Raw genomic sequence first — 25000 nt, 5'->3', positions numbered from 1 at the left:
AGATTCATTTTTTACCGTGTAAGCCTCGCAGTGTGAACGTAACCATGTTGTAATGCATTGTATCATACCAAATATCATAGTGTATTGTAACTTATCACATTGTACTGCATTGTGTCCTATTGTATCGTATCGTATTACAGTAGAAGTTAAAATGATAAAATCTAAGATGTTTACTTTTATTACTTTCAAATTTGGGGTTTTATTCACTTCTGCTTTTATTCAAAAACATGAACAATTTTATTAAAAAAACATTAGTTTGAAGCACATTTGATGATGTGAATTTACCTTGGTTTGACACTGAAAGATCAGGATTTTAGGTTTTATAAATATCAATATTAGTTTAGTATAAAAATACATTTCTCAAGAATTTGAGCTCTGATAAATTAATTGAGTTTGGATGCACCTGCAAAATACCTTTTGTTAGTATGACCCTTAAAAACCCTTTTAAAATCGAGATGGATATTAATAACAGGGTTCGTACGGGTGCTGGAAATCCTGGAAAATGCTTGATTTTTAATATAGTGCTTGGATTTTGGACAAACTGCTTGAACCTGCTTGAATTTAAAATTGAAGGGCTCGAAACTGCAACAGTTTTGGTTGCATATGCACACAAAATTTTGTCTATGAGAGCTCAAAATATATTTGGGAGCATTTGTGTGAGTGCATGAAATTGTTGTCATGTGACCAGATTTCACTGCAAAATGTTCACCACATGCTCATATTTAGGAGACATTCACACCGAATGCAAATTTGCACCTAAAAACACCAAACAAACCGCACAGAAATAGTTTAAAGGGCACCTATGGTGAAAAATCTACTTCTCAAGGACAGACATATGTGCATGTGTGGTGTATAGACCGTCACATTGGGGTGATATAAACACACCCAGTCCTGTTTTTTCAAATTTAACAACATCAAAACGGTGGACCAATTGGAGCGGTTTTCAGATCGACCGCAACTTTACTTAGGAGAGCGATCCCCCCGCCCACCAATATTGATTGACAGCTGCAGGTATTAACATGTCCCGGTAGTCACGGGTATAATCATATCAACAAGAGAGGACGAGCGCAAAGCAGCGGGGAATAAAAGGTGTCAGTTCGCTAGGATCATCAATCATCATCAAACATGATCAAGAGTGAGTTTCACAAGTTTAACATGTTTTAATACAGAGCATGTGTGTAATGAAGTACAGCGATTCACTTCAGCTTTACTTCATCAGCACAGCCGCGTGTCAGAACAATTATAAAGGAAAACGCTTCAGTCTCGGTTTGTGGACGTTAAATCAGGTTTATTTTGTACATTAACATAACAGATATCCATACAGCAGTGGAGATTAACCTGTATCATGACACATTTGCGTGTGTGTGTCTGCTGCGGTGTGTGTGTGTATCTGTGTGTGCGCGTGTGAACTTTGTAATGACATTGTGTATGACTCTGTGATGGAACTGCATAATAAATCCTCCTTGGTAAAGTTCTTACTGTAGTATTTCTCACAAACGCTATGTGAGATCTGCTTCCTTTAGGTCTGTCTGTTGTCTGACGCAGCCGAGGGAGGAGATTAAGGCACGTAGAAACGGTGGGCGGGGAGGACAAGCCTTAAAGACGCAGTACAACAAAACAGCCCCCTAGTGCAAAAATGTATCAAATAGAATCTTGTGAAAGGTATAATAAATAATCTGATGGGTGTTTTGAGCTGAAACTTTACAGACACATTCTGGAGACACAAAACACTTATATTAAATCTGAAAAAAGGGCTAACCTAGGGGCCCTTTAAAACAGACTTGTTAATTTGCTCCTTTACCCAAACTAAATCTGCATGTAAGCTCATCTTTTGAGATATCAACTTTAGGTAGAAGCAGACTGAACTTAAAAAGAGACTTCATCCAAAACCTGAACTTAAATTTTTTATTTATTTATTTATTTTTACCATTTTTGGGTGAACTATCCCAATAAATCTCTGCTCCAAAGTATTCAACAATTTAATATTGTGTTTTTAAAACAGCAGAATGGATTTAAATGTGAAAGTACATACAGCATATATAAATGTAATTTACAGTGGTTTTTAGGTGCTGGAAAAGCATAAAAATGCACCTTGAAAGTGCTTGAAAAGTGATGGAATTTGAAGTTGGAAAAGATGTATGAACCCTGTAATAATAACCAAATAATCTGCAGTGGTGTTCACGTCTGTGTGAGCTGGCATATTTCCCCTGCATTAATAATGGTGAGCGCTGAGTGTTTTGTACAGTATTTTGATCAGCGTCTGAACACGTATTAAAAATACAACACTGAGCTGAACTGCTGTAATCCGTCCATGCGTTTAGATCTTATGTTTAAAAATGCAGCTCAAGTCTGGAGTTAAAAGGCAGATCTCTGCTCAAGTATTCATCTTTGTGTTTGCAGAGGAGAGGATAAAGCATCGATCGCCGCTCGCTCATGTCAACTCAGATGTGTTGAGAATCAAGCATCAGTTAAAACATGTTTATTATCAGCGTTCAGCATCCAGCGCTGGCTTTTACAGGCTAGAGTCTGTTTGCTAAGTTAATACACACACACACACACACACACACACACACACACACTTGTCTGGACTCGGGGTCTGGCAGCGCTGCATTCTGGGACAGTTTGCACACAGCAGCTCATTCAGACTCTGTTTGGACAGCAAACTGAGAGATTTGTGTAGACAAATATTAAAGTGTTATGATAAAGTGTGAGTGTTGCGCAAACATGTGCAGGTCACGCTTCTACATTATCTTAAGAAAAGCTTGACTTTCTTTGGTTTTTCACAACAGTTTCATGTAAAATATCTTTAATTAAATCTTGCTTTAGTGACAACTGAAATATCTGTGCACTTGACTATATTATTTAATTACTGTACATTTTTGCATATTATAAATCTGACTAAATTATTTAATTTCTGTACATTTATGCTTAAATTAGGAACTAATTAAAATATAATTTTATAAATATATAATGTATTTTCAATGAATTGTGTGCAACAAATCTATTTATGATATAATAATTTAAATATGCGCATATAGTTTTAGTTGTAATGATTTTTCAAAAGTTAAAACTTACATTAATAATACATTAATTGTGTGCAACAAATAAATGCTGATTTTATTTAATAATTAAGAATTTCAATACTTAATTATATTAAAAAAACAAAACAAAAAAAAGATGATCTTAAAATTACAAACCCATTTATAAAGCAAATTAACTTCTATTTACTAATCGATTTAATGTGTGTAATCAATACATATTAATTTAATCTATAACTGCTTAAAACATTTCAATAGTACACTACCTGACACTGTCACCTGTCTGAGATTTAGGAACAGCCAATAATAACTGGACTACTAGTTGATGATTGGGTATCAGAAGTGTCTTATATGAAAGGTAAAGGCCTCTAGATGAGGCTTATTTGAGCACAATATAATCTGATCATGTCTTGATTATTAATGATTTGATTAGGACAGTAAGGTCTGACTCTGCTTAGACTAAAGTCTGCTCACTGAACCTTCAATAATGTCCAGTATAGAATATGTGCTCATGCTGCAGTGGAAACAGAATGAATATTGTGTCTGACTCCATCATGAGCTTGGAGGACTGCATCCATACATCTCTGACATGACTCAAATCACTGATTAATAAAGTCATCTGGAATGGTGAAGAAAGCCTTCTTGCAGGACTCCCAGAGTTCATCAAGAGTCTTTGTGTTCATCTTCAACGCCTCCTCCTTCATCTTACCCCAGACGTGCTCAATAATGTTCATGTCTGGTGACTGGGCTGGCCAATCCTGGAGCACTCTGCTTTCAGGAGCTTTGATGTGGAGGCTGAAGTATGAGAAGGAGCGCTATCCTGCTGGAGAATTGTCCCTCTCCTGTGGTTTGTAATGTAATGGGCAGCACAAATGTCTTGATACCTCAGGCTGTTGATGTTGATCATCCACTCTGCAGATCTCTCACACGCCCCCATACTGAATGTAGAGCCCAAACCATGATTTCTCCTTCACCAAACTTGACTGATTTCTGTGAGAATCTTGGCTCCATGCGGGTTCCAGTAGGTCTTCTGAAGTCCTGCAGTATTTCCAAATGATCAACTAGAAGTCCAGTTAGTATCTGCTGCTCTTACAACTGGGATCCACACGAAGACTTTTGTCAGGTATGAAAAAATAGATGTTTAGTTGAAATAAATGAATAAATAAAACATTTTTAAAGTAAAAAAAAACTTCTATTTACTTTAATAATCAAATATATGTTAATTGATCTCATAATTACTGTAGAATTATAATAAATGTCAATCTTTAGCGGCAGCAAATAAACATAAATAAGAAATAGAGCAAAAGTTAATGCTTGATTTTGATATGGGGGGTGTATTATAATCCTGACAGCTCCATCTGTCGGGTTTCTAGAGGAGCCCCAGGTGAGATTACAGGCGCTTTCACTCAACACAACCTGCTTGTCTTTCTTTTGGCCAGCAGCGATCTGAACTGAAAGGCTTGATGATGTTGTTGTGTTTTGATTTGTCGTGCGTGTCAGAGCTGTGTTCGCTCAGCGGGAGTCGAACCCTTGACTTCAGTGTTGCAGACTTTATAGTGCAGAAAAACACACAGTCAGAGTCTTCACATCAAGCCTGCCAGAAAAAATAAAAGCTAGTTATTTATTTGAGCATCAGATGTAGTCGATCATGTAAAACACGCAGAGTCTGGAAGCCGGAGATGTCAAAATAAAAGCGCGCTGTGAGAGACGAGCTCAGCGTCACACATGCATGTCAAAGACCCCGAAATAAACTCAGACGCTCGTATTCCTGCTCAGATTCTCCATGCTTTAACAGAAAGAGAGAGATTTATTTGTGTAAAACATGAGACGTGTGATTCTGCCTTCCAGCGTGTTGATATTAGCAGAAGCTCCCGCTGAGAGCCGAGCGTTCACCAAATACATGATCTGACACACACCTGCTAAACCATGATGCCGTTTACTGATGTTTAGTATCGCTGGTTCAGATTGACATTATATTGTTAAACTGCTCATTGATTAATGTGATTGTAAAAACTCTGTGATTAAATGCATGTTATGAAGACGTTATCTAAAATAAATACATAGGACATTTATATATATATATATCTCAGGGTTTATATAAACACTTAACCTGTGTGTGTGTGTGTGTGTGTGTGTATAAATATATAAGTCATCTATTTATGTCACGACGCGGTGATGAGACGAGGACAAAAGGTCGGATTCAAGTGCAATTTTGATGATAGAGTCTTCATGAAGTCTTACAAGGTGTTAAATAAAGGAAACTCATACAAGACTCGGGCTCTGGAACATCAACATAACAAAACATGTACGACATACAAAGACTCTGACGAACTCAGATAAGCAAGATGTATTTATATTAGTGCTGTCAAAATTAGTGCATTAGCGTATGCGATTTAATTTGTAATATTTAACATGGTAAAATAATTATCGCACTTGCAGGTTTATTATTTCCTGTTGTGGCCGATGTGTGTTCACTGTGCAAAGAAATATGGGTAAGACCAAGGAAGCACTTTTAGAAGGAGAGCTTCAGTATAAAACAGTTAATGTCGCAGCACCTGGTTATCCAGCGTTTCCTCCAGAGTTTCATCTAACTTCGTATATTTCATTTTTAATCTTTCGACTAACTGCAGTTTCACTTTCATCCAGCGACATATTGATCATGTCCTCGTGACAATTATTGGGAAAAAGTAGAAAGGAGTGCTGGAAGAGTCTTGTTTTAATGGAATTTAATACCACTTGATGAACGGAAAGAAAAACCTCCGCATTTTGTGACTCGGGTGGTCTTTTAAGGTAATCAAAAAGCGCTGTTTACATGGTAGAGTCTTATCAGCTTATTATCTTCATCAGCTTACAGTCGGAGTGTTGGTGTCCATGTAAATGAACTCAATGGATGTGCCAGATGATGTCGCAAGCTGTCAAAGACATCTGCCTTTAAGATGATCCTATGCGCCCTGAAATGTTTCAGTAAGTTTGACGTGTTTCCTCCCTTAAACGCAACTTTTGTAAAGCGTCTGCTTCAGGTTGCGGTGTCAGAATCCTGAATATAGCAATACAGCCATACTTTAAAACGCTTAGTTTAAGCAAATATGACGAACGCGATCGTGCGTGTTGATGAATCTGAATGGAGTCGCTCACCGGGTCCGCTGTACTGCGTGCATTGTGTATGTGTGCATGTGTGTTTCCTAGCAACAAGAACAATCGGATGGTGTCCGTACCCCTTAATAGTTGTTTAGAATAAAATGTTTGGGGATGGTGTGACCGAAGTCCCTGTAAGAATTCTCTAGTCTTTGGTGTGACACAACGCATACCTGTGGGTGCCTTTGCTGCTGCTTACGTCCTTGTCGCCGCAGCAAAATTAGGCACCGATTATTCTGATTTGGTGATTCTGCTTGTGAGAGACTGTTCTCACTCTCAGCTCACATCATTTAAAAGAAAAGGGCCAGATTATCCCCCAATAATGTCAACAGACTGGACTATCTTAACTGGCTGAATGTAAAGGAGGACTAAACAGAACTGTTTCTACTACTCTAACATTCAATGCTTTACTCTGATCTTCTATGTGAAGCTGCTTTGACACAGTCTACATTGTTGAAGCGCTATACTAATAAAGGGGAATTGAATATTTTACTATTATTATAATTGTCCATTTTCCAGATCTGTACGCCTGTATTTTGTCATTTCTCTGCAGTCCACTCAGAATCCAACATGGAAATCATTTCTTTCTTTATTGGCATTGACTGTTGTGAAATTCAATAGCATTTACATGTCTGTGTTTTAATTTCTGTAATCAATACGGCTGTCAAGACAACAGTTTGAGGATCCTGATGGTTTATTGCAGGTGTGTTGTTTACATGAAGAAATCTGTCTTACAAGTTAAACAAAACTTCTGATAAACAATCATATTTTAAATTTGAATAGTTTTTTGTCTTGAGTTTACATTAATTTTACATTTGATTAGCCAAAATCACAAGTTTCAGTCTTTTAAATGTGATTAATCGTGATTAATTGCAAAAAAGGTGTGATTAATTAGTCCATTTTTTTTAATCGATTGACAGCACTAATTTATAGTCCAAACAATCCATACACACACACACACACACACACACACACACACACACACACACACACACACACACACACACACACACCGCTGTATGATCTTCATCATGAGTTCACTGGTGTCTGTGCTAATGCGTGTGTGTGTGTGTGTGTGTGTGTGTGTGTGTGTTGTGTGTTTTAGTTTTAAGTTTAAGCGCTGAGTTTTTATTTCTCTGTTACACACACACACACCGCTCTTCATCATGAGTTCACTGGTGTCTGTGCTAATGTGTGTGTTGTGTGTTTTAGGTTTATTTTTCAGCGCTGAGCATCTTTGTTAACACACACACACCGCTGTACGATCATCATCTTCATCTGTACTGACGTGTGTGTGTGAGAGAGAGAGAAAGTCAATGCGTGTGTTTGTTTTAGGTTTTAGTTTTAAGAGAGTTTTTATTTTTGAGCATCTTTGTTGCGCACACACACACACACACACACACACACACACGCACAAACACACACTGCTGTATGATCGTATCTTCATCTGTGCTGATGTGTGTGTGTCCTGCACAGATGAGTGTCTCCTGGAGAAATCGTACACAGACTGCGGCTTCAGTCAAGGGAAAGACGACGACTTCGACTGGGAGCAAATCAACAGCAGACAGAAGCCCTCCGCGGACCCCTGGGTGCCCACCGGTCAGTGACTGTTTAAGTGTGCGTGTGAGTGTATCTGTGAGCATGTTTGAGTGTGTGTGTGTGGGAGTGTATCTGTGAGCATGTTTAAGTGTGTGTGTGTGGGAGTGTATCTGTGAGCATGTTTGAGTGTGTGTGTGTTCCTCTGATGGATCTTCCAGCAGTTTGTGTCTCTTTGATTCATTCCTCCAGCTTTTGATCAGGGTCGCCATCATGGCAGCGGCTCTGATAAACGCTGGCCTGTGATTGGCTGGACGGCTCCTCATAGAGTTTAATGGGCAGATCAGAACACTGGTGATCTGTGCTGCACACTCCAGCTTTAGTGTCCTTCACACACTCTGCTTTTAGTTTGATCACTTTATTTGCATATTCTCTTTATTGCATGCATTTTGATGATCTTATGACTATTATTAGAAGTTGTTTTTAAATAATCAGCATGTTTATTTAGTTTTGTTTAAGATTTATTTCATATATTTAATTAACTTACTAAAACTGTTGCCTTTTAAAAGCCTGAAAAGACATATATAAGTTTTATTATTGGCTGTAAATGTATTATTAGTTTATTATTGAACTCTTCAGGATTCAGCAGTATTATATTGATTTATTTATTGATAATGTTCATGCTTTTAATTGATGAAAATAATGAATACATTTATTTTTACCTATTTATTTAGTTTTTATTCTGCATATTTTAAGCAATGAAAATCATTTTAGTCTTTTAGTTAATATATTTGTACAGATCAGCCCTAAATATGGCATATTTCACTTCATAAATGCTAAAATCTGACTGTTAACTAAAAGAAAAACACATTTTCAGCACTTAGTTACATTAAATATTTATTTATTTATTTGATTTAACACAATTTAAGTGCTGAAAATGTGTTTTTCTTTAACTAATAGTCTGATTTTAGCACTTAAGAGGTGATAAATGCCATATTTAGGACTGATCTTTAAAGATTTTCTTCAATTTGTGTGTGTTCTGCTGGTCTTTCAGAAACTAGTGTGTGTGTGTTGCGTGCACTGGTGTGTCTCAGTAAACGTGGCTGCTTGTCACACACTAATAAACTTTTCCATCAGCCGCAGCTTCAGTCTTCAGTCCGCTGTGTAACGCTGCAGATCCGTCACAGGATCAATGGCAGGATCATTTCAGCACAGTGCAGGAGAAGCAGCATTTCACCTGCAGTTAATATCAGCACAGATACACCTGAAGGAGCAATTATCAGCCCTCACGTTACATTTGAATTCTTTTAAAGGAGACCTATTATGACCCTTTATACAAGATGAAGAGTGTGTATGGGAAATTTCAGCACAAATACCATTATCATTAGCATCTGGATAATGCCTTTTAATTTTATTTAGTTTTTAATTTATATTAATTTAATTTAGTTTTCTTTTATTTAGTTTATATTTAGTTAGAATAGTAATTTGTGTACAATTTGTAATTTATATTTAATCTAAGTTAAACAGTTTGATTATATTTCTAAATAATAAATAAATTAATGTTGTTGTTGTTGTTGTTATACTACATTATTATTTATTAATTTACTCATATTAAATATTGAGTATTTGGTTAAAAATAATAATATAGTATATTTGTAAATAATTTGATTAATACATATAATTTTTTTAATAAAAAGCAAACACTTTTATATATTCTTATTTAATAAATTACTCCGCTATGAGAGAGAATTCATCATAAATACAAATATATATCTATGAATCATATTTGTGAAAATATTTAAAATTGCTCAAATTAATTTGTGTATTTAAATGATTCATATATTATTTAAATTATGATTTAATTAATAAAAATAATTAATTAATTGATTAGTTATTTACTCTTGATTAGTTTTTTCCCTTTCGACTGACAGTAAATCTACTATAAAGCATCCCCGCTGCATGAACAGGTGTAGTTTTGAATACTTTTGTAGTCATTTGAACTATCGCTGGTGTTCAGAGTGAGCACAGCTCTGTTGTGAAGCAGGAGGCTTTTCTGTGTGGTATCAGTGAATAACTGGTTTAATCTGCAGGAATCTGACCGTTTAAGGCTCCTAATGTCATTTAGCTGCTCATGTGACTCCACCCCCTGAGTCCTGCCATCTGATTGGCTGTTCAGAGACACGCCCCCAGTCTCTCCTGCATCATATAAAGCCTGTTGCAGAGCTTGTTTTGATTTCTTCATATTCTGCAGATTTTCTTTCTAAAACCACAAACTAATGTGTGTAAGACGAGCTGCAGCAGAGCCGGCGCTGTTTCCACTGATTCTGCTGTCTGGGGCATTTAAACACAGCTCCATATTTAATAATCACATGTTTTCAGTTTTCTGTGGTCTTATTATGGCACTAAATATGAAACTATTCAAAACTTTTTGTCTTTTAGCTGTGCTCACATTTATGTTGTTGTTAATATACTCACAAAACTAATACAGATATATAAATAATACAAAATAATGTTTCATAACTCTCTGAAACTGACCCTCTTAGGCTTTGATCCTAATTCTGGCATTTTGGTGACTGTCGCTTTAAATGCAAATGAGATTTGTGCTCTTTTTCAGAAGAGGGCGGAGCTACAGATGCATGTGCATCAGCATAGTGGCAGATTGAAAACAGGACTAGTGTTGTCAGTGCTCGTCAGATGTGTGTGTGTGCTTCAGTGTGAGTGTGTGTTCATGCTTCTGTCAGTCTATGTCGCTCCTGTCTCTGTTCATCTAAAACTCCACATCTATAATCCTCTTAGTCTATGCTGACATTATCTTCAGCAGCTCAAACACTCTAATGGCTAATGGACAGACGGCTGCTTCTCACTCAGGGCTGCTGTTTATGCTAATGAGATGGGCACTAGTGGGCGGGGCTTTCCCCTTCTGATGAAAGGGGAAATGTCCATCAAAGTAAACAGGTCACTATAGGGCTGATGTTATTCAGCAGTGCAGATATTAAACCCATCTGATGATCTGCCGGTTTATTCCTCCTCCTCAGTAACACACAGTTAACGTCTGCTAATATGAGCCGAGGGTGAAGCGTCTGAACGCCCGACGGGTCTCTGACACCTGAAATAAACACAGCAAGCCTCCGCGGGCTCTTCAGAGCTTCACGCGCTTATTAATATTTCAAATACGCGGCGTTATCAGGGCAAACACAGCTGCTCCCAAATAAATAAAGCCCAGGATACAGTTGATCAGTCTGACGCGCGCCGCTTTCATGTGTGCCGGAGATACAGCGACCTTTAACAGCCGGCGGAGCCCTCAGACCAGCAGATACTGCGCTAGAACACACCGTAACGTCTGTCAACATGCTGATCATTCACACACACACACACACACACACACACACACACACACACACACACACACACACACATCAGCCCACAGAGTAACCCGAGAACACACACAGTGGAGTATTCACAGACACGACACGCTTTCATCAAGCCTGTAAACATGACGCTCGGGCCAGGAGCTGAAGCCGGAGGACTGGTGACATCACTTCCTGAACAAACACACACTCACATAGGCCCAAATTCAAGAGTTAATGGATTTAAATTACAAATACCTGCAAGACCAGTATTCTAATCTGCATATTTTTGCAACCCCCCAAAATACCCTAGCAACCACTCTGAACATCCAAACAACCATCCTAGCTACCAAACCGAATACCCTAGCAACCACTTAGAAAGGCATAGCAACCTATCTGCACATCCTAGCAATCACACAAAATACCCTAGAAACCACCCAAAATACCCTAGCAACCACTTTGAACATCCTAACAACCACGCTGAGCATCCTAGCTATCAAATCAAATACAGTAGCAACCACTTGGAAAACCATAGCAACCAATCTGCACGTTTTAGTAATGGCAAGAAATTCCACAACAATCATTCTGAACATCCTAGTAACCATGCAGAACATCTTAGCAACCACTCAGAATACCCTAGCAACCACATAAAAAATCAAAGCAACCTATCTGCACATCCTAGCAATCACACACATACCCTAGCAACCACTGTGAACATCTTAACAACCACACAGAGCATTCTAGCCACCAAACCAAAAACCCTAGCAACCACCTAGAAAAGCATAGCAACCAATCTGCACATCTTAGTAATCAAACAAAATACTTTAGAAACCACCCAAAATACCCTAGCAACTACTCTGAACATCCTAACAACCGCACTGAGCATCCTAGCCATCAAACCAAATACCCTAGCAACTACCTAGAAAAGCATCGCAGCCTATCTGCACATCCAGGTGATGAAAACAAATTACCCTAGCAACCACTCCGACCGTCCTAACAATCACACTGAGCATCTTAGCCAGCAAACCAAATACCGTAGCAACTACCTACAAAAGCAATCTTAGCAATCACTAAATACCCTAGCACCCCCCCCCCCCCCCCCAAAAATACCCTAGCAACCACTCTGAACATCCTAACAACCGCACTGAGCATCCTAGCTACCAAACCAAATACTCTAACAATCACCTAGAAAAGCATCGCAAAATACCCGAGCAACCATGCAGAACGTCCTAAAAACCACTCAGAACATCCTAGCAACCACTCCAAACATCCTAGCAACCACTCTGAAAATCCTAGCAACCACTCATAAAACCCTAGCAACTACCTAGAAAAGCATAACCAATCTGCACATCTTAGCAATCCAACAAAACACCCCAGCAACCACCCAAAATACATTAGCAACCACTCTGAACACTCTAACAAACACTGAGCATCCCTGCTGTCAAACCGAATACCCTAACTACTACCTAGAAAAGCATCGCAAAATACCCTAGCAACCACTCCGAACATCCTAGCGACCACTCCGAACATTCTAGCAACCACTAGGATTCTAGCAAACCCTAGCAACTACCTAAAAAGCCATAGCAACCTATCTGCACATCCTAGCAATCACACAAAATACCCTAGCAACCACTTTGAACATCCTAGCAACCATGCAGAAACATCCCAGTAAAAACAAAACAAGCATTCATCCATTCATTCATTTTCTTTTCGGCTTAGTCCCTTTATTCATCAGGGGTCACCACAGCGGAATGAACCACCAACTATTTCAGCCTATGTTTTATTGAGCAGATACCCTTCAAGCTTCAACCCAGTACTGGAAAACCCCCATACACATACTCATACACTACGGTCAATTTAGTTCATCAATTCCCCTATAGCTCATGTGTTTGGACTGTGGGGGAAACCGGAGCACCCGGAGGAAACCCACACCAACACGGGGAGAACATGCAAACTCCACACAGAAACACCAACTGACCCAGCCGAGACTCGAACCAGAGACCTTCTTGTTGTGAGGCGACAGTGATAACCACTGCGCCACTGTGACACCCCCACAGTAAACAGTTATGTATATTCCTGCCAAATGCCCTGATACTTGTACATTTGTTTATGTACTGTAAATCTCAGTAAATCAGTGTGATTGATTATGCATTTATTTATAGTTTGCACATTTAAATAAATTAATTAATGGCCATTTTTACGGTGCATTGCCGTTTTGCGTGTTACATTTTCAAATAAAATGAATTTTGCTGCAGATTTTCTCCCTCCGTACAGCAGTGTAAACAGTCTTGTGCGAACAGCAGGAGACACATGTGAGCGTCTGTCCTGCATGCAGTGACCAGCTGACCTTTGACCTCCAGTAATGTAATGAAGTCCATCTTCTGCCCCTGCTGCTCCCAATTACCCCCATCAGAATAACCTGCCCCGAGTGCCAAACACAGCGGAGCAATCAGAGCGCAGGTCACACACACACACACACACACACACACACACACACACACACACACACACACACACACACACACAGAACACCGTTTTATGCACTCAAACTGCAATGAAAACAGCAGAGCTCTCACATTCAACACTGTTAAAAAGAAAATACTGTATTTACCAGTGCAGGAGACGATATAAGACAGACTGCACGTCTTCTACATGAACTGCTAAATAAACCACTTTAATCCATCTTTAATCCAGTTTACTTAATTGTTTACTTGCTTTTTTTGTTTGTTTTTGTTTATTTATTTATTTATTTATTTTTTTTTAAAGCAGTTAAATTTTTTTAGGGGTTTTTAACCTTTATTGTGACAGGACAGTGGAGATTTACAGGCAGGAAAGTATAGGGAGCAGAGATGGGGGAAGGGTCGGCAAAGGACCTCGAGCTGGGACTCGAACTCTGGTTGCTGTGAGCACCTCAGTGCTGTGTCGACGCACTAACCACTGGGCTATTGGTGCTGACGTGTTTATTTTATTTTTTTCACTTTATGAATTTATTTATTGTAAGTTTTTAATTTTAGTTATTTTCTTTTTTCTTTTATTTCTTTTATTTGATTGTTTGTGGGCGACACTGTGGCTCAGTGGTTAGCACTGTGGCCTCACAGCAAGAAGGCCACTGGTTCGAGTGCCGGCTGCGTCAGTGGTCATTTCTGTGTGCATGTTCTCCCCGTGTTGGTGTGGGGTTCCTCCAGGTGCTCCGGTTTCCCCCACAGTCCAAACACATGTGCTATAGGGCCTAAATTATACTACTTGGCCGTAGTGTATGAGTGTCTGTGTGCGTTTATGAGTGTGCATGGGGGTTTCCCAGTACTGGGATGCAGATGGAAGGGCATCCGCTACATAAAAGAATACATTGGAATAGTTGGCAGTTCATTCCGCTGTGACGACCCCTGATAAACAAGGGACTAAGCTGAAGTAAAATAAATGAATGAATGTATTTATATATTTATTTATTATAATCGCACTGTAATATATATCATATATATATATATATAAATGTCCTATGTAAATGTATTTATTATAGATACAGAGGTGTATCTATATGGGAGTTTTTACAATCACATTAATCAATAAGCAGTTTAACAATATAATGACAATCTGAACCAGCAATACTAAACATCAGTAAACTACATCATGGTTTAGCAGGTGTGTCAGATCATGTATTCTGTATTCATGTATTCTGTATTGGGCATGTTCTCCCCATGTTGGCGTGGGTTTCCTCTGGGTGCTCTGGTTTCCCCACCATCCAAACACATGTGGTATAGGTGAATTGATCAACTAAATTGACCATAGTGTATGAGTGTGTGTGTGTGTGTGTGTGTGTGTGAATGTGCATGAGTGTTTCCCAGTACTGGGTTACAGCTGGAAGGGCATCCACTGCATAAAACATATGCTGGAATAGTTGGCGGTTCATTTCACTGTGGCGACCTCTGATGAATAAAGGGACTAAGCTGAAGGAAAATAAACCAGTGACCACCAGCAAGTAGCCACAGTGCTAAGCATTGAGCCACCGTGCCGCCCCTAAGTTTATTATTTTTTTTAAATAATGAATTTGTAGTTGGTTTACTGAAGAAATGCCTTTGATCTGATATTTATTTATTCATTCATTCATTCATTCATTCATTCATTCATTCATTCATTCATTCATTTTCTATTCAGCTTAATCCCTTTATTTATCAGTGGTCGCCACAGCGGAATGAACCACCAACTTATCCAGCAAATGTTTTACACAGTGGATGCCCTTCCAGCTGCAACCCAGTACTGGGAAACATCCATACACACATTCACACTCGTTCACAATGCCAACTGACCCAGCCGAGGCTCAAACCACCAACCTTCTTGCTGTGAGGGAATTGTGCTACCCGCTGCGCCACCGTGACGCCCTTATTTATTTATTTATTTAGTTAATTACTGTAAATCTAAATAAATCCATGCAAGGCTAAATAAACCACTTTAATCCAAAGTGTAGCAAAGCCCCGCCCATCGGAAAGCTCAACCAATCCCCATAGAAGGAAAACTCCATCAGAACAGTTTCCATAATTCAGTAAAAAGTGTGCAATTAGCAGGTCTTTCCCACATACCATCCATTAACATGAGGAGGAGATGAAAACTCAGCTCAGGTCACTCAAACACATTTAGATGAGAGTTGCACATCAGTTTTCATCCGTTTGAGTTGCTGTTTTTTACATAAACTACAGCAACTTAATGTGATGCGTAATTGCCAGTTACAGAAATAAAACCAGCCTGTATTATACAGTTGTTAAGGTTTCTTGTGGCTCATTTCCCACTGAGTGGTACAGTACGGTACGGGTCACCTTTATCAGGCTTGTGTCTCCACTGCTAAATGGGACCTTTTTGGTGGGCATGGTGTAGGACAGACCGTTTCAGTCGACATCATTCTTGCTGGAGGAAATGTCTAGAGTAAAGCTGTACGGGTCAATCACAGATCATATGAGCAGCACTTCTCACACTACAGATGCTTTACACACATCAACACTTGTGTATAAATGTTCATTACTAACCTTTCATCAACATGATCTGATTATAACTGCAGATCAATGATAATGTGAAATAGTCTACTGTAACGTCTGTGATTATATTAAATAAATAAATGAACATATATGAACACACACAGACTCTTACAGTCTCTGATATGTCATCAATTACAGATAAACCACACACAGGAGACATTTAGTGCTTATTTGGGTTCAAAACAACACGTAATATAGCCCACAGTCAGAGCAGACCTCTCATCTGTGTGTGTGTAATCTTCACCATGTAGCCTCTGTTAGAGAGTTATTCCATCATTCCCAGTTCATAATAGTCCAGAAGCTGATGATAATAGTTCAACATGGCCGTGTGTTCATCTGTTAGGTTGCTGAAAGAATCATTTGCTCCTTCGTTTGGTCGCGCTTCACTCTTGCGTTTGTCCACTTCGGAAGGGATCGTGTGTCAGAAGCTCTTTAATAATCATGTGCATGTTGTTATTATCATCAGCTCAAGAAGTTGGTTATTTCAGATATAGATGCGTGCACGAGCGCAAGCAAGAAAGCAAAGCCGCGCACACTTTAGATGTGCTCGTAACAAACTACAGGGCACAGGGCAGATTCTGCTCTTCTTTTTGGCTTGTTATTATATGTATATATTATTATGGTGTAATCTCTCGGCTGTGTATTTAAAACATGGCGCTTCCTTTGTTTTCATTCTGGCTTGTTGCAGGAGTGAGTGACATATCTCTGTAAACCAATAGTGTTCAGCTGCGTGTCTAGCTCCGCCTTTTGGTACCCTTTTGTTGTGCTAGGCACCCTTTGCGGTACGGTTCACTTTTAGGTACCTTTTTTCAGCTACAGCCATAAAAGCGTACCGAACCACTTACTGGAAACGGCCATTGGATGATGTGTGGTTGCTAGGGTGTTCAGATAGGTTGCTGCGGTTTTTGAAGTGACTGCCAAGATGTTAAGGTTGGTTGCTAGGGTATTCTGTTTGGTTACTACAATGCTCAGCAGTGGTTGCTAGGTTGTTCAGATAGGTTCCTGTGGTTTTCTAAGTGATTGCTAAAATGTTCAGAGTGGTTACTAGGGTATTCTGTATGGTTGTTAGGATGCTTGGTGTGGTTGCTAGGGTGTTCAGATAGGTTGCAGTGATTTTCGTAAGTGACTGCTAAAATGATCAGAGGGGTTACTAGGGTATTCTGTATGGTTGTTAGGATGCTCAGTGTGGTTGCTAGGGTGTTCAGATAGGTTGCTATGATTTTGTAAGTGGTTACTAAAATGATCAGAGGGATTGCTAGGGTATTCTGTATGGTTGCTAGGGTGTTCAGATAGGATGTTACGGTTTTCAAGGTGGTTGTTAGGGTATTCTGAGTGGTTTCTAGAATACTCTGCATGGTTGCTAATTAATTAATGTGTTGATTTTATAACAAATATGAAAGTATGGCCTCAGGTTCATTTTATGTGTTTAATATTTAATAGTTCATTCATTCATTAATTTTTGGCTTGGTCCCTTTATTAATCAGGGGTTGCCACAGTGGATGAACCGCCAACTATTCCAGCACATGTTTTGCACAGTGGATGCTCTTCCAGCCGCAACCCTTTACTGGGAAACACCCATACACACACTCACACACACTCATTCACTAAGGCCAAATTTAGTTGATCAATTCCCCTATAGCGCATGTGTTTGGACTGTGGGGGAAACCGGAGCACCCGGAGGAAACCCACACCAACACGGGGAGAACATGCAAACTCCACACAGAAACACCAACTGACCCAGCCGGGACTCGAACCAGCGACCTTCTTGCTGTGAGGCCACAGCCCTACCCACTGCTCCACCGTGGCGCCACCGTGACGCCCTCGTATTTAATAGTTTAGTAGGTTAATAGATCAGTTTTGTCTGTGGTTTTGACTAGTGTATCTGCACACATGTATTTCTGTAAAGCATCCTGTGGAAAATATTCCTGCATTCAGTGCAGTTGTGTTGTCCAAAATGAGCACTGTTGTCAGTTTTCATCCAGTGAAATGACCTTGAGCGAGGGCTATATTAAATCTATCATATTTCTACAGTAAACGGAGCTAATGTGATCAAACAGGCTTAACTCTGACGAATGCTGTTTATGCCCTTGATAGCGTCTTATTTGGATTGCATTATTCCATCAGTCCTGAGGGCGAGGGATCGTTCGCACAACATTAAAAAGTCAGTGTCATCGCTCGCTGTTAATGCGGTGTGTTTTATCAGCGGGACGCACGAGTGTATCTCTGCACACGCGTGTGTCTGTCAGGAGACGTGTGGATTAGCGCTTGCTGTGGCCACAGGACGCACCAGATTACTGAAGCACCTATCACACTGCACATAATGAGTTTTTGTCTTGTTTCTTGTCCAAATATCTACACATTCTAAGTGTGTTTTTTCTTAAAACAAGCAAAATAATCTGCCAATGGGGTTAGAAAAATAATCTTATGTCAAAGGGAAAGCTAAATTATTTAAAATAAGTTTTTTTCCTGTATTTATTTTGCAATTAAATTAAATGTATTTTTTCATTTATTGCTTTAATTTATCATTTAATTCATTTTAATTTAATTTTACAGTTTAATAATTTTTTATTTAATATAATTTGATTAATTATATTAGATATTTTTAATTATGTATTACATTTAATTTAATAGTTTATTTAATTTTATTGCATTTTTTTATTTAATTGAATTGTTTTAATTTAAAATTAAATATTTTTATTTAATATTAATGTTTGATTTAATAAAATTATATATATATATAATTAACTATATATATTAACTATATATTATATTTAATTTAATGGTTTATTTCATTTTAATGCATTTTAACTGGTTTTTATTTAATTGTTATTTACTTCATTTAAAATTAAATACAATTTTAAATACATTTTAATAATGTTTTTATTGAATTACATTCTATTTTTTATTATATTTAATATTTTTAATTATGTATTACATTTAATTTAATAGTTTATTTAATTGTATTGCATTTTTTATAGTTTTTTTATTTAATTTAGTTGTTTTTATTCACTTAATTTAAAATTAAATACATTTTTAAATATTTAATAATGTTTTTATTTAATTTTAATGTTTTTATTTAATGACATTTTATTTTTATTTATATTTTAGTTGTATATTGAATTTAAGTCAATAGTTAGTTTAACTGTTTTTTTTTTAACATTTTTAACAGTTTTTATTTAATTGTTTTTATTTACTTCATTTATAATTAAATTCATCTATTTTAATGTTTTATTTAATTTTATTTAGATTTAAATGCATTTTTATCATTATTACTCCCTTTGAAGAACACACCAAAATTTGACCCTCTTAAAATATGCAGAGTTTAAACTTGGTTCTGTTTCCCACACAAAGCACAATAACTTTACAACACCGACACTGTTATTACAATGAATCAACATTGTACCCAATCTAATTAATAAATCTTCACAGCTGAAATTAGTCTGTAATAAACTTCTACATTTTCTTCTTTATTACTGTGGATCTGTCTTGAATGCATCTGTATTGTAGAAAGTGTTGTATTATGTTAGATAAGAGGAGATGCTGTTTCTCCTCCACATGAGCGCATCTGTGTTGAGTTTAGAGAAGTTTGGACTTCAAACTTCCACACTGGCAAAGAGCTCTGCCTGTTTCCAGATGTGTCCAGATGTGTCCAGGGTTAGTGGGTGGGGCCAGAGTCCAGGCAACGCCTCTCAGGGTTTGCCCAGAAATGCAGGGCGATTTGCTTGTTGACACACCCTCTTCTGGGTTTGCCCATATATGTCCATGGTGACTGGGAAGAGTGGGCGGGGCTTATGTGTGATGCCCAGATGTTTCCACTCATCAGACAGATGAACACAGAGAAACAGAACAGAAGACTCTCTCTTTCTCTTTCTCCCTCTTTCTTTTCTTAGATTTCTCTCAGGTTTTTTTTGGTGAAACGCAGATTTTAAGGATTAGAAATGAGTATTTTTTTTTTTTAAGATTTGGTGTGGTAAATGGGGTTTCATGTTAAACTTCTGGCTTTCAGCAGTGACATTTACATCACACTGAACTTTATCTGTCAAACCTGAACTGAAGAAGGGTCAATTTACTAGAACTTCATCTGTGTTAAGCTGCTTTTGACACAATATAAACAGTGCTAAAGAAGTAAAGATGAATTGAATTGAAAAGCAAACAGGCCGAGGTTAGAATAGTTTTGGATTATTCATTAGTTTTAGTTTTTATTTCATTTTGACTTTATTTTGAAATTAAGTTAGTTTTTAAAGGCAGATTTACTAGTTTTTATTAGTTTCTATATTTTGAAATTGCTTAATTTTAGATTACTTTCTATTAGTTTGTGTTAGTTTGTTATTTTGTAAATAATATTTTGTATAATAAAAACTCTACAAAAGATACGCTACATTTTTTTGACACAAGAACTCTACCATCTACCCATCCACAAATCCAAATACAACAACGCACAAGAGACCAGCCTTAAGTAAAATATGTGTGCAAGGCTGCTTCTGAGGTTAGACACACAGTAGTTCAGATCTTTAACTCAAACCAGATTTTTTGTGACAATCTTCCCAAGTTTGGACTAGTTATATTAAAAATATGTAGTCAGCAATCATAATTTCAGTCAGTTCAAACCAGGGGTGATTCTAGGATTTTCAAGGTAAAAAGGTAAAATTTTATATATATATATATATATATATATATATATATATATATATATATATATATAAAGGCTAAAATCACATTTAAAAGTAGTAATTTAACAGTAATACACTTAAAAATGTTTGTTTAATATGGTAAGGTTGTATACTGGTATTCCACTGTTTTACATATAGACAGGCATAGCCATTTGAGTTCTGAGTAAGGAAATAGGCTCAACCCACCTGTTTACTGTAGTAAAACCTAAAATGTGTAATAATCTCTCCGTCTGTCTCTCTAAAAATGGTTAATAAGATATTAGAATATTTTATATTATTATATTATGTTAATTATCCAAAGACAAATATATATATATATATATATATAATATGTTAATATTATAATACTGCTTTATTGTTTGTGTTTGTACACACACACACACGCACATACATTGAAATGCTCTCTCTCTCACTCCCTCCATCATAATCCCTCTGTTTACAGGCCAATCATGGCGGATTAGATGTGAGCGGATCAGTTTTGTCATTTGAGAGCAGCTTTGTCTCTGTAAGGAGAATGTGGAGGAATTGAATTAGAAGCTATTAACAGTCTGCTGCTGCACCAATCAGCTTTTTCATATCCAGAAAATACCCAATAAGAACTAATGATGTGTATATAACATACCTACAATCATTTAAATATTTCAGTTGCTACAAAAGGCAGAGCAATAATCCACTGATGACGTCACTTCCTGTGGCAGAACACTCTGGAAGGCATTGAGGCAACTAGAAACATGCGAGCAACATGCTAATTCATACTAAAAACATGCTAACTTCCTAATTCATTCAAGAAACATAGTGACAACAGGCTAATTCATACTAGAAATGTAGCAACATGTCAGTTCATTCCAGAAACAATGCTAACATGCAAATTCATACTAGAAACATGTTACCATGCTAATTCATACAAGAAACATGTTACAATGTTTATTCATACAAAAACATACATGGTGACAACAGGCTAATTCATACAAGAAACATGCTAATTAACACTATAAACATGCAAACAGCATGTTAATATTTACTATAAAAATTAAAGCATTCTATTCATACTAGAAACATGTTAACATGATAATTGAAACAAGAAACATGGTGACAACAGGCTAATTCATGCTAGAAACATATTAGTGACATGTCAATTCATACTAGAAACATTCTTAAATGCTAATTCACCCAAGAAACATGGTGACAACAGGCTAATTCATACTGGAAACATGCTAACGTGCAAATTCAAGCTAGAGACATGTTAACATGTTAATTCCTTTTGGATACATGCTAACAACATGCCATTTCATACTAGAATCATTTTAACAACATCATAATTTATACTAAATCGTGTTAACATGTTAATTCATAATACAAACATGCTATCAAACATGCTAATTCATACTAGAATCATGTTAACAACATAATAATTTATACTAAATCATGTTAACATGTAAATTCATAATACAAACATGCTATCAAACATGCTAATTCATACTAGAATCATGGTAGCAACGTTAATTCATATTACAAACATGCCAACAACCTTCTAATTTATAAATCATACTAGAAACATGCTAATCATACTAGAAACATCCGAGCAACATGCTAATTCTTAGTAGAAACAATGTTAACATGCTAATTCATAAAATAAACATGGTAATTTGTACTAGAAACATGCTAATTTATACTATAAATATGCAAATTCATACTAGAAACATGCCAACAACGTGGTAATTCATGATAGCCGCAAGCTAAAAATGCTAATTGATGCTAATAATCTAATTCTATACATCTGTAGTTCTATCTACCGTTCTATCTGTCTGTCTATTCATCTATTCATAGTTTGTCAACAGTTTGAGACGTTGTGAAGAATACGCGTTTATTGAATTAGACTCCATTAGCTGATTCCGCCGCCACGTGATCCTGGTTAAATTTGTGTGATTTTTGTGCGTCTCGTCTGGGGCTAGTGCTGGAGCTCAGCAGCAGGCTGTTCAATCTGCGCGTTGCTGGAATTAGAGCCGGCGGTAATGCTCTCGACACCAGTGTAATGAATCTCCCACTCAAGCTGCTACAGTGGAAACATGCTAGCAACATGCTAATTTATGCTAGAGCGACGTTAACTTGCTAATTCATACAAGAAACATGGTGACAACAAGTTCATTTATACTAGAAACACCATAGCAACATGGTAACTCATACTAGACACATGCTAACATGTTAAATCATACTAGAAACATGTTTACAACATGCTAATTCATACTAGAAGCATGTTAATTCATACTAGAAAATGTAAACATTCTATTTGACACTAGAAACATGTTAGCAACAAGCTAATTCAAACTAGAAACATTCTGATTCATATTAGAAACATGTTAATTAATACTAAAAAATGCTAACAACATATTAATTCATGCTAGAAACATGATATCAACATGCTAATTCATACTAGAAACATGCCATTTCACTCGAATCGTATTAACATACTAATTTATACTAAATCATGTTAACATGCTAATTCATTCTAAAAACATGCTATCAAACATGCTAGTGCATACTACAATCATGTTAACAAAATGTTAATTCATACTAGAAACATGCTAATTCATACTATAGTCATACTAGAAACATGTTAATTAATACTAAAACATGTTAACAACATATTCATGCTAGAAACATGATCAGCATGCTACTTCATACTAGAAACATGCTGATTCATACTAGAATCATATTAACATAGTAATTTAGACTAAATTGTGTAAACATGTTAATTCATTCTAAAAACATGCTAATGCATACTACCACCCTGTTAACAACATGTTAATTCATACTAGAAACATGTTAACATATTAATGCATAGTAAAATCATGCTTGCAACATGTTAGTTCACATTGGAAACACACTAAAATCATGTTAACTTGCTAATTCATACTAGAAACATGCCAATTCAAATTAGAAACATGTTAATTAACACTAAAACATGCTTGAAAGCATGTTAATTCATGCTAAAAACATATCAACATGCTAATTCACACTAGAAACATGCCATTTCATACTATCGTCTTAGCATACTAATTCATAGTAAGTCATGTTAACATGTTATTTCATACTAAAAACATGCTAGCAAACATGCTAATGCATACTACAGTCCTGTTAACAACATACTGTTGCATGGTAAAATCATGCTAGCATGTTAATTCACACTGGAAACACACTTAAATCACGTTAACATGCTAATTCATACCAGAAACATGCTAATTCATACAATAGTCATGCTAACGACATCTATCTATCCATCTATTCATACTTTGTCAACAGTTTGAGACGTTGTGAGGAGTACGTGTGTATTGAATTAGACTCCATTAGCTGATTCCGCCTCCACGTGATCCTGGTTAAATTTGTGTGATTTTGTGCTTTGTGCGTCTCGTCCGGGGCTAGCGCTGGAGCTCAGCAGCAGGCTGTTCAATCTGAGCGTCGCTGGAGAATTATAGCCGGCGGTAATGCTCTCGACACCAGTGTAATGAAACTCCCGCTCGAGCTGCTGCGGCGCTATTTCATCCCGCTCACCCCGTATTAATTAAATATCCATTTATGGCGCTGTATCAATTTATGGCTCGTATCTGCCGGAGACCTGGCAGTACCTACAAACAGGCCCTGACTCACATTATGTCTTTATGGCGCTCAGCTTGAGATGCTATTTGCCGGGATTGATTAGAAGAGAATGAAGCTAAAGGAGCGTGGAGCCGTACGGGGTGGTGGTGCATGCTGGGACGCGCTGCTTTCCTGTTGGAGAGGTGATTTGTTGCGGGGTCACGTAGCTTGTAAATCGAATCCTGTCAGAGGACTCGTGTTCTTGTGACGGGTTATAAAACACCCCTAACCAGAGCTGGTACTGTCCACATGCATGAGCTGGATAACAGCGGCACGTTACTGCACACAGCAGTCTTTTCACATCAGTTATAGACCAGTAAATTGAATATAGGTGTGATGCATTGTGGGAAATGTTCTGAACGTGTGTCCTGCATGTGTTTTTGTGTTTTTCAAGTGCAAATATCTCAAAGTTATTAAATAAAGAAGCATTTTATAGACAAATGCTAAATATTGACTTGTTTTCAGAAATATTGAGTCAAAACTGAAGAGTTTTTTATTAAAACAAGCAAAATAATCTGACAATGGGAGAAGAGAAATAATCTTGTGGCAAAAGGAAATGCAAGATTATTTTTCTTCCTCCATTTTCAGGTTATTTTGCTTGTTTTAAGGAGAAACTC

General features: G+C 37.2%; 1 protein-coding gene across 8 annotated transcripts in view; it reads left to right on the top strand.

Moving 5' to 3' along the window:
- The window catches only part of ptprma (protein tyrosine phosphatase receptor type Ma), a 331270-nt gene that overhangs the window by 70844 nt on the left and 235426 nt on the right, over nucleotides 1–25000 (top strand). For all 8 annotated transcript variants that reach the window (XM_056451138.1, XM_056451136.1, XM_056451137.1 and 5 more), the window contains exon 2: nucleotides 7650–7772. In XM_056451138.1, the coding sequence (XP_056307113.1) occupies nucleotides 7650–7772 (123 nt within the window). The remainder of the gene's footprint in view (nucleotides 1–7649; nucleotides 7773–25000) is intronic.

This window comes from Danio aesculapii, chromosome 24 (assembly GCF_903798145.1).
Source record: "Danio aesculapii chromosome 24, fDanAes4.1, whole genome shotgun sequence".
Lineage (NCBI taxonomy): Eukaryota > Metazoa > Chordata > Actinopteri > Cypriniformes > Danionidae > Danio > Danio aesculapii.
This window is presented reverse-complemented; position numbering and strand designations above follow the sequence as displayed.